The 11,846-nt window shown below is 37.1% G+C and overlaps 1 protein-coding gene across 1 annotated transcript in view; it reads left to right on the forward strand.

Annotated features, from left to right (window-relative positions):
* Positions 1-7,214, forward strand: part of CCDC122 (coiled-coil domain containing 122) — a 39,573-nt gene extending 32,359 nt beyond the window's left edge. Inside the window, exon 6 of the mRNA XM_004604668.2 lies at positions 6,806-7,214. Coding sequence (XP_004604725.1) covers positions 6,806-6,949 — 144 coding nt within the window. The 3' untranslated portion in view covers positions 6,950-7,214. The remainder of the gene's footprint in view (positions 1-6,805) is intronic.
* The last annotated feature ends 4,632 nt before the right edge of the window (positions 7,215-11,846 follow it).

Below are 11,846 nucleotides of genomic sequence, written 5' to 3' on the forward strand. Positions count from 1 at the left end.
TTGCTTATGTAGAAAATGTTAAGAAACTTACAGTAATAAACTATGTAAATTTAGCAGATTCACAGGATTAGAGGTAAAATATAAAAATAGATTGTTTTTCCTATTTCTTCCATCAGTTCCACATTTTTTTTTATTATTGTTGTAGTGACCAAAACCCACCAGAAGCATGTCATGGCGTATATGCACTTGGTTATACATGCCAGGAATAGAACATCTGGTTGCCTTTTGGGGTTACTCTTCAGGGGTCTTTCCAGTTATGATTCTCACAAAGCTGATTGTTAGGGCTCACATGCCTGACCATGTTTCTTAAACATTTTTTAGCTGTTGTACTCACCAGAGTTTATGCACTTTAGTCGTGGTGCTAGAAAAACATTAGTGCAATGCCCTAGAGAGTACACACTTTCCATGGATCCCAAAGACTAGAACCACTGGGGCCAACTTTGCCACCTGTAGGTGGCACCAGGCAACAAACTAATAGCCTCATAATTTCAGGGCACAGTTTTGTAACCCTGGCCCATCAAATTGAATTTCTTTATTTGTTTAATTTTGTTTTGAGGCCACATCTGGCTGTGCGCAGAATTTATTTCTGGCTCTGTGCTCAGTGACCACTGCTGGTGGGCTCAGGAGACCTTATGGCATGCCAAAGATTAAACCTGGGCCAACCACCGTACTATTTCTCCATCTTTAAATTTGAATTTCTAAGTTGTGTGTATATAGAAATAATAAATAATCAGAAAATGAGATAAATGAAACAAAAGTTTTGTTAAAACCAAAGAACAATCCTGCAAACCAGAGCCGTGTTAGTAGAAGCTCAGTGTCCCTGGGGCTCCATCTGGAGAAGGCGTGCTGGCTGTACCTTCTCCCTCTGGCACCCCAGTGTTGTGGGCCCGGTCTGGGTTCCGGAGCAATCTCCAGCTGGTGGTGTCTGCCGAGTGGCTCGAATTCTTCACTGCTGGTTGTGGCAAGATGGCACCGAGGGTGGGTCGAGGGTGTGACTTCCGGAGGCCAGGGTGAATTGGAAACTGGGCTGGCGCCACCCCATTCCAATGCCGCCCCCCCTCCAGGTTTGGACCTTTCTTAATATACAAAATATATGCTTAGGAATGGCTCCACCACCGCTGAGCGTCCATTATCCCAGAGGCACAGAAACCAATCTCAGAGCACAGCGGCTGCTCGCAGTTATACTCCTGGACTCTGAACTAAGATAAGGCCCTATGCAACCCCGGGAGGGGAAGGGTTTCTGTCCCTTGGCCTTTTCCCCCCTGGACAGCATGGAGACCTCCCCTCCACCATTCAGAACTAATTGGACAGAGAGGTAGGAGTTTGCAGTGATGGGATGGGATGCATGGGGAATCGTGCGAGGGGGGAGGCAGAACTGGCCCTGCTTCCTGCCCAAATAAGACCCCGAGCAGTTGCCCATGTACAGCTCCTCCGCTCCTGAACAGCCATGATCCCAGCGCCACAGAAACCAATCTCAGAATGCAGCAGCTGCTAGCAGAAATACCTCTGGACTTAATACCAGAATTCCAAATCTGGGCAGCCGCTTTCTCTTTTTTTTTTTTTTTTTGCATTTTTTTCCTTTTTTTTTTTTTTATTCTTTCTCGACTGCTTTCTCGACCGTGCAACATCATATGCTCTTTGTTACCAACAATAGAAAATGTACAATCTAATGATGCTATTCCTACAGGTCTGACTGTTGGGGGAAAAACTCCAAATAATGATAGTGAGTTTCCTGTCTAAAATTGAATGTAATCAAAATAAGGAAAGAGTAAAGTGAAAATCTTCTGCCACACAGGCAGAGGGGGAATAGGAGGGGGGCCTATGTGGGGGTTATTGGTGGTGGAACATGTGCACTGGTGAAGGGATGGGTGTTTGAACATAGTATGACTGAGACTCGATCCTAAAAGCCCTGTAAATGTTCTCACGGTGACTCAATTAAAAAATAAAAAATAAATAAATAAATAAAAATAAAACCAAAGAACAAAATACTTGCTAATACATTTTCTGGAATAGTAATTTCTAATTAAAGATTCAAATTTTATAGAAATATTACAGAATTTATGTTTTACAGAAGTATGAATTATAAAACTAATTGATTTACAGTAAAAATTCTGGAGAAAACCATCTGGTTTATTTCAGTTATATACATGCTGCTTTTCTCTAACAGAAGTTCTTTATCACAAGGTTGGTTCATCAACATGGAAATCAAGCTAGGCATCTGAGTTTGAGCATCCTTCATCTCTGAGCCAATCTCTTTTTACAGGGCAATATTTGTTATTGCCCTGTAAATATTTCTCACCAAGGACCTGGGTGAGAAATTCTTTCACTTGTGTAATTTTAAGATATTCTTCACAAATCCCTTCTGATACGATTTTCTTCCTTTAGATGTATGAATGTCTTCTGTGATATCTAGATGTGACTGGAGATATAGAGTCCCACTAATGGAACTTTACATGCCTTTGATTTTGTAAAAAGTTACTTTAATAGCTTAACTGTTGAATAATTTTGAACTTAGCAAACATGCAACTGACTGAATATATTGATTAAAACCAAAATTTGTTCTAGTTGTGTTTTTATTACACTACTAGCATGACTCTAAGTGTAGGCACATCAAATGACTATATTTTTCATATGACTATTCTGCAGTATAAGTAAATACATAAATAACTTGTTATATTAAATATGTAGGGCTGGAGTGATAGCACAGTGGGTAGGGCTTTTGCTTTGCATGCAGCCAACCCGGGTTTGATTCCTCCGTCCCTCTCAGAGAGCCCAGCAAGCAACCGAGAGTATCTCGCCCTTATGGTAGAGCCTGGCAAGCTACCCGTGGTGTATTCGATATGCCAAAAACAGTAACAACAAGTCTCACAATGGAGACGTTACTGGTGCCTGCTCAAGCAAATCGATGAACAATGGAATTACAGTGATACAGTGATACAGTGATTACACATGTAAGTATATTATACAAATGACATTACATATGCATCAATGAATACATCTCTTTGAATTCATTGTATTCTTCTAAATATAAATTTTACTATCTAATTTTTTAGTTTATGGTCATTTATTTCTAATTTTAATGTCATTTTACATTTCTCCAACATATCAATAGACCTAGTTCACCAATTTGAATAAACTATCTGAATTTGTACAATTAAGAGAAACTGGATGTTTTAAAAGATATTAAAAATTTATAGCAGCTTCTGTGAAGTATTAATGGCAAGTTCCCACTTTGTTTTCATAGAAGTGTTTTTGGAATGCTTAGAGTGTCTCTGCCCCAGTTTCCCTGCTGCTGTTGCAGTACTGTGTTTCAATTTAATTGGGTTTCCTTTGTAGTCCCGTGTGTCTTATTTTATTCACTAAAATATTATTCTAAGAAGGAGCCCGTAGTGTTCACAATGCTATCAAAAGAAACCATTTTGTAATAAAGATTTAAAAGGCACAGAGTAACAGAAATGTTAGGAAAGAGAGAACCTTTGCTGATGAAAAGTCAGAGATAATATTCAGTGCACAGCACAATCTGGTTCCCAGTGAGTAGAAAAACAGGGGTGGAGAAAAAGAGAAATAGGTCAGGGACAGAATATTAAGGGCCCAGAAACCCAGAAACTTGTTTGCCAACAGCCTAAATAGGTTATAAACTTGTATCTGGTGAACAGACTATTTGTTAAAATTGGAGTTTTGACAAATTGATCTTTCTTTAAATTGACCTATAGCTATCTTCCTGTCCTGCTAAAGCACTTCCTCAAATCAGTAAACAAAGAGGTAATTTATATAGCTCCTTATTCTTGAAGTGGATGTTTCGGGACAGAGATGTGGCTCAGTGCTAGTGTCCTGCAGCACAGGCCCTGGGTTCAGTCCTTGGAACTGCCCCCCCCAAAAAAAATCATCTTAACAAAAGATAAAAGTGAGTTTTTACTATGGTGAAGAAAAGAGAAAGTTACAAGTGCTTTCCACTGTGCAAAGAAATTAGACCCTTTCATACACTGCAGGTGGGAATAGAAAAAAATTTTTTTAAATAAAGTATGGGGGTTTCCCCAAAAAAACAGAATTATCATATGATGCAAGATTCTACTTCTGATTATATAAAATAGGATAATTGAAATAAAAGTCTAAACATGGATATTTGTTAATATGGATGTTTGTATATTCATGTTTATAAGTAGCATTAGTCACAATAACCAAAAAAAAGTAAGAGCAATACTAATGGATGAATGGATAAACAACATGTAATATTTCACACAGTAAATATCATTCATATTAAAAGAGGAAGGAAATTTTTACGTGGTACGACATGGATGTACTTTAAAAACATTATGTTAAATGAGATAAGTTAGCCACTGGAGGATAATACTCTGTGGTTCTACTGATGGAATTACGGTAACCTGACATAGTCAATTCATATACATAGAAAGAAGAATGATGATTGGTAGGGTTTAGGGCACTGACTGTAAAGAATTAGAACTTTTTGTTTAATGGAAATAAAATTTTGGTTTAGCAAAATGAAAGGAGTTCTACAATTGGGAGGTGGTTTTGTTTGATTAACATAAATATCTTTAATCTACTTGATCTTATACTTAAAACTGGTTAAAATGGTAAGTTTTGGTAAAACTGTGCTTTCTACAAACACTTTAACTAAAAATACTTCTTTTTGTTCTTTTTAGTTTTTTGTTTTAATTTTTTAGTAGAGAATCACTGTGATGTACAGTTACAAACTTCTGGACTTTTGTATTTGCATTTCACTCATACAGTGATCATTTACCCATTCCTCCACCAGTGCCCGTTCACCTCCACCAATGATCCCAGCATCCCTCTCACCCCCCACCCCATCCCCCACCACTCCACCCTGCCTCTGCAGCAGGGCATTCCCTTTTGTTCTCTCTCCTTTTGGGTGTTGTAGTTTGCAATAGAGGTATTGAGTGGCCTTCATGTTCGGTCTATAGTCTACTTTTAGTTCGCATCTTCCAACCCGAATGGGTCCTCCCAACATCCTCTACTTGGTGTTCCCTTCTCTATCTGAGCTGCCTACTAAAAATAAAGTTTAAAAAGACTTTTACAAAATGATAGGGTCATGTCTCTCAAGTGTGAAACCCTGGATTAAATCTCTGGCACTCTAGAAATAAATAGGTAATTTTCCCAGTCATGTCCTTTTCTTTTCTTTTTTTTTTTGTCATTTGTTGAAAACAAAACCTTACATTACAACAGGATGTGTTATGATAAAAATAAAGATAACAGCAAATATTTTTGTTCTTTCTCTTTTAATGACGGGGGAGCACACCTGGTGATTAAGGATATAAAGGGGGAGCACACCTGGTCTAAGGCTTACTTCAGCTTTGTGCTCAGGGATCACTCCTGGCAGTGCTCAGGAGACTTTCTGGGGTGGCTGGGATTGAATCCAGGTTGTCCACATACAAGGCAAGCACCCTACCCATTGTACTATTACTGCAACCCAAAGATATGAAAAAATTGTAATCTTTACACATTGATCTTGGAATGTATAAAAGGCATGAAACATTTCAAAACTTTTAAAACAGTCTGAAAGTTACTTAAATGGTTAAACATAGAGATATTATATCACCCATTAATTCCACTCCAGGGTACATTCCCCAGGGAAGAGAAAACATCTACACACACACACATACACACACGTCATGAATGTTCATAGCAGTACTATAATTGCTAAAAAGTGAAGGTAACTCAAACATCCATCAAATGGTGAAATGCGTAAGTAAAAAATGGCATGTTATACAATAACAGGGATACTGTTCTCAACATAATGTGAGCAAGTATTTAATTATAGGTACAAATTTTATTTGGCATAGTATACAATGGAATTTTATTTGGCAACAAAAAGGATAAAAGAACTGATATATACTGAAACATGGATGACCCTTACAGACATGATAGATACTAAGTGTAATAATCCATCCCCCAAAACCACTTATTGTATGATTCCACTTGTATGAAACAGAAAGAGACAACAGATTAGTGGTTCCTTAGTGCTAAAAATAATTATGACAGATATCAATTATTGGTAATGGGTGCTGTTTTCAAGGAGATGGGGTGGTATCAAATTGATGTGGTAATAGACAGCTGAGCATATTAATACCATGAAGTTTTAATAATACAATATTTAAAGATGGATTTAAATATTAAAAGGGTTGATTGGCATTTGATTTCTGTTTTAAATATATTTATTAAAGAGCCAGACTTACAAAGTTGAATTCTTTTTTTAGAAAAACTTTTAAAATGTGTGTCTTTTGTAGAATCAACACTAAAATGAAAAAATTTTTATGTTTCTACTTCCTCATGGGCCTGACACCAAAGCCCTTGCACTTTCCTTGTCTGTTTCATTGACTTATAATAGCATTGTATGTCTTCCTGTAAATACTGTCTGCTTAGTGGCAGGGGAGTGAGCTATGTGATCTAGATTTTTTTAGATCAATATATCTGTAATTGCAGTGAACATCTGAATATGGAAAATTAAACTGTTTTCTTTACTATTTTGATAAGTAAATCTTTGATATTTTACATGTTTATACAAAAATGGGATATTGTTCTCCACATAAGTGGGCAAGAATTTAACTATATGTACAAATTATATGTACAAAGTCCTCAGCACACTATATAACATGTAATAAGTGCTAGATAGTTATAATTACCATCTGTTTTTATTAACAGTTTTTTTTATAGTGAATAATTTCTAGTCAATTGTTCTCTTTAGGGTAGGTAGAATATTTTTTACCTTTATGGCTACTTTCTATTTATTCTTCTCAAGCCCAGTTGACATGTACATTTCTTTTAATAGGTACAACATAAGAGATACAGTGCAATACTTAAGCGTTTGCATTGCCAGGTAAACAAGCTTCAGTCAAATAGAAGACAGTGGCACTGGAACATTCAACAACTGGAAAAAACTGCAGCTGAATTAAGAAAACGCATTCAAGCATAGGCGAATATAGAGTACAGACAACTATGCCCTCAAAAAACTCCTTTGGATTCTTAAGAGTATTATTGTCAGAAGTCTTTCTGAATGACCAACACAGTTTTTTTTTAAATTAATAATTTATTAAAGTGCCTTCCAGCCGTATCCTTGGTAGCAAAAGAAAGACAGCAGGAATACTTAGACAAGAATAGTGTTAGGCTCCATATGAATACTTTGAATGTATAATATACACTGTACTCGCTACTGCTCCTTTTATAAATATGTTGTCTTCATTCTCATAATTAATAAAAAATTATAAAGAAAAACACTTGAATTTACTATGATTTAAATTACGATATTTAAACTTTTGTCTATTTTGTGAGTTGGGGTGGGTTGGGGGGCACACCCACAGTGCTCAGTAGTTACTCCTGGTTCTACACTCAGGGATCACCTCTGGTGATGCTCAGGGAACCATATGGGATGCCCATGATTAAACCCAGGTTGTCTGCGTGCAATGCAAGTACCCTACATGCTGTCCTATCTCTCTGGCCCCCTATTTCATGATTTTTATTAGAACTTGTCCTTTACCACATTTCACACAGTAGTTCATAAATATTAAGATCTATTACATTTTATATGCTCAATATGCTTCAAACATTAAAATGTATTTTAATACTCAAGTTTGCTTTTATTCCTAATTATGTTGGCGTGGATGTGGGGAGAAAGAGACCCTCCTATACTGCTGGTGGGAATGCTGACTGCTTCAGCCGTTTTGGAAAACAGTATGGTCACTTCTCAGAAAATTAGAAATTGAGCTCCCATTTGACCCAGAAATACCACTTCTGGGAATATATTCCGGAGAGGCAAAAAAGTACAGTCGAAATGACATCTGCACTCGAATGTTCATTGCAGCACTGTTTACAATAGCCAGAATCTGGAAAAAACCCAAGTTCTCGAGAACAGATAACTGGTTAAAGAAACTTTGGTACCTCTACACAATGGAATACTATGCTGCTGTTAGAAAAGATGAGGTCATTACCTTTGCATATAAGTGGATCAACATGGAAAGTATCATGCTAAGTGAAATGAGTCAGAAAGAGACAGACATAGGAAGATTGCACTCATCTGTGGAATATAAAATAAGAGAATAGGAGACTAACACCCAAGAATAATAGAGATAAGTACCAGGAGGTTGGCTCCAAGGCTTGGAAGCTGGCCCCACACGCTGGAGGAAGGGGCAGCTCGCATAGAGAAGGGAACACCAGGTAAAGTGTGGTTTGAGGACCCACACGGGATGGGAGATGCGTGCTGAAAATAGAATATAGACCAAACACGATGGCCACGCAGTGCCTCTGTTGCAAACTACAACACCCAAAAGGAGAGAGAGAACAAAAGAGAATGCCCTGCCACAGAGGTGGGGTGGGGTGGGGTGGGGGGATGGGGTGCGAGCATGGGATCGATACTGGGAACACTGGGGGAGGGGACTGGGCACTGGCGGAGGGATATAAACAAAATGCAAACATGAAAGTTCATAAGTTTCTAACTGTAACTCATGGTGATTCACTAATAAAAAAATTAAACAATTTAAACTATAGCACTATTGAGAAAATTATACAGTCTCTTTAAAATATATTTGTAATTGAAGGTCGAATGTCATGACCACTATACCAAATCAAAACTCAGTGAGTAGATAGACACAGAAGATTAGAGTCATTTGTGGGATATAGAAAAAACATAATATGAGACTAATACCCAAGACTAGTAGAAACCAGGGCCACAGTTGGAAATGTCTGCCTCAAGTGCTGGGGGAGAAGGCAGCTGGGATAGAGAAGGGCCCACTGTGATCATGATAGTTGGAAATGATCACTTTGGATAAGAACTTTATGCTGAAAGTAGGTAAAGAAACACGCATGATAACCTCTCAGTAGGTTAAACTATTTCGAACCATATAACAAACCATATAGCAAACCATAACGCCCAAAAGGAGAGAGAGAGAGAGAGAGAGAGAGAGAGAGAGAGAGAGAGAGAGAGAGAGAGAGAGAGAGAGAGAGAGAGAGAGAGAGAGGTGGGAGGGAGGGAGGGACTGAGGGGAGAGGGTGGGAGCAAAATCTGGGACATTGTTGGGAACTGTGCACTGGTGGAGGATAGGTGTTGTAACTCTATATCACTGAAACCTGACCGTGAAGAGCTTTGTATCTCACAGTGATTCAATTAAAAACAAAACAGAAAACAAAACAAAACACCTCGGTGTGTCTTTTTTTTCAGCTTAAAAGTGTTCCTTACCATGAGTTGAGTCAGTTTTTCAGAAGTGACAAATAGAGACAGGATTTTTAAATATTTACTTTTAGGACTTAATACTATCAGAACATCAAAAAGGCATCTCACTTTCATTTTCTCACCTTTCTATGCACCTGAAAATCAGTAAGCGGATAATGAAATAAAATATGTTATTAATTAATGTTATGTTTATTAGCAAGTCTTAATGCAAATTAGCATAACTTATTATGACTCATGTTTCATATAACTTGTTCTGTAACAGTCAGCTTTGGTTCAGACTCAGAAATACAACAGTGAATAAAAGTAAATATTCATATTATAAGAGAACCCACTATCCTCAGCTAACAATAAGGCATCACCAAATGCTGATTACTAAAGATAAAACATGTATTTTGCATATAAGAATCTATGGTTATAGTTTATACTTTGTTATTTAATTTATATAAGTGAAAAGTTATCGTTTTAAAAATGATTCTGTATATTATAGGTTTCAAAATATGGGACAGGAGAGATAGGACATGGGTTAAGTCTCTTGCCTTACAGTAACCAACCTGTTTTTGTCCCTGGCATCGCCAGTGAGTGACCTCCTGAACACAGAATCATGACCAGCTCACTACTGACTGTAGTCCATCCCTACCTCTCCCCACCATAAAAATATGCTGCATTTTCAAAATACTAACATCTTGGGCTATATTTTTGAAAGTTTAATTTTTAATTATATAAAAATGAAATAGATTTTTATCTATTTTTAAAAATGCGTTTATTGAGAAAGTAATTTTTAATGTTTTATAATAATACATGTTTTATTTTAAATTTTCTAACAGGTAAATTATTAAAAGAGAATTCTTTTTCCTTCCTTGATCTTTCTATAAAGTAACCAGTTGATAGAGGCTTTTATACCATGAACACTTAAGACTTGAGGTATTCACAAGCTCAATATGTAGTTAGTAGATAAGATATTTCAACATTGTCATAAAATTTAAAGTTAGGAAATTTAAATATTTTGAATTATAACTGGCTATAGCTTAAATGTGAGCTCTTCTCTTTGTAACTATACTATCTCAACTTAAAGAGAAACAACTAGTGTTATGTAACAGAGGGAAAAATATCACAGTTAACATATCAAAGCAATACTGAATGTGCAACCTATGGGAAAAAGTTGGCCAATCAATGGAAATGATACATAATTTTAAGCCATATCTTAACTAGGGGCTGGAGTGATAGCACATTGGGTTGGGCGTTTGCCTTGCATGCAGCCGACCCATGTTTGATCCCTCTCAGAGAGCCCAGCAAGCTACCAAGAGTATCCCACCAGCATGGCAGAGCCTGGCAAGCTACCCGTGGCATATTCAACATGCCATAAACAGTAACAACAAGTCTCACAATGGAGATGTTAGTGGTGCCTGCTCAAGCAAATCGATGAGCAATGGGATGACAGTAATACAGTGATTTTAACCATAGATGGAACCAGCCAGTACACATTAATGTCTGTCAAGAAAAATATCATTAACATGGTCATGGCCATTGTAAATGATCTATGTGCTATTTTTTAGACTATGTTGTTTCAATCAATTAATTACTCTGTTTTACAACATACTGTCACTATCATTGTCACTGTCATCCCATTGCTTATCAATTTGCTTGAGCAGGCACCAGATACCAGATTCCAAGATAAAATAATGACACTAATAAAGAAGTAATACAATGAGCAACTATGATGTCATCTTCTTGGCAATTTATATACATATCTATATGTGTGTTATGTATATTATTTCACTTGATTCTTGTAATGGTTTTATATGATGGTTTTATATATATAGTAATATCCCTGATTGTCATAGGTGGAAACTGATGCTTATACAGGTTAAGTAATATAGCATAGCTTGTCAAAAATAGAACTGAAATATAAAGTTCTTTGCCTTTAACTGCATCACTTTGCACTACCCAGTTTCAAAGGTAACTCAATTTTATCACCGATAATTCTTCTATATTTAATAAATATATTAAATAAATATTTAAATAACTTTGTAAACCAGGAAATTAACCAAGAACAAAATTACGGCTAGTGAAACAAGTTTGATAGGTAAGGACCTTAAAAGTTCTATCAACCAGTAAAAACTAAAAGGCAGGATGGTCTTACTTTCTGGGGAAAAAGGCAGCTCAGATAGAGAAGGGAACACCAAGTAAAATGTGGTTGTAGATCCCGCTCGGGAAGGGAGATGTGTGCTGAAAGTAGACTAGAGACTGAACACAATGGCCACTCAATGCCCCTATTGCAAACCACAATACCCAATTGGAGAGTGAGAGAGGTCAAAAGGGAATACCCTGCCACAGAGGCAGGGTGGGGTGGGGGGGAGATGGGACTGGGGGCGGGGGAAGGATATTGGGTTTATTGGTGGTGGAGAATGGGCACTGGTGGAGGGATGTGTTTGTGAACATTGTATGAGGGAAAAACAAGTTCTAAAATGTGTGAATCTGTATCTGTACTCTCATGGTGATTCACTAATTAAAGAATAAAATAAAAAATTTTAAAAAATGCAGGAGCACCAATGACTCTTTGCACACAGTAAAAACTGCTGACCCTATATTAGACAGATGCATGAATATAAGAAGTCACCACTGAGTGAACATATTCATAAGTTGAAAC

The sequence above is a fragment of the Sorex araneus genome, chromosome 1 (genome assembly GCF_027595985.1).
Source record: "Sorex araneus isolate mSorAra2 chromosome 1, mSorAra2.pri, whole genome shotgun sequence".
In the NCBI taxonomy this organism is placed as follows: domain Eukaryota; kingdom Metazoa; phylum Chordata; class Mammalia; order Eulipotyphla; family Soricidae; genus Sorex; species Sorex araneus.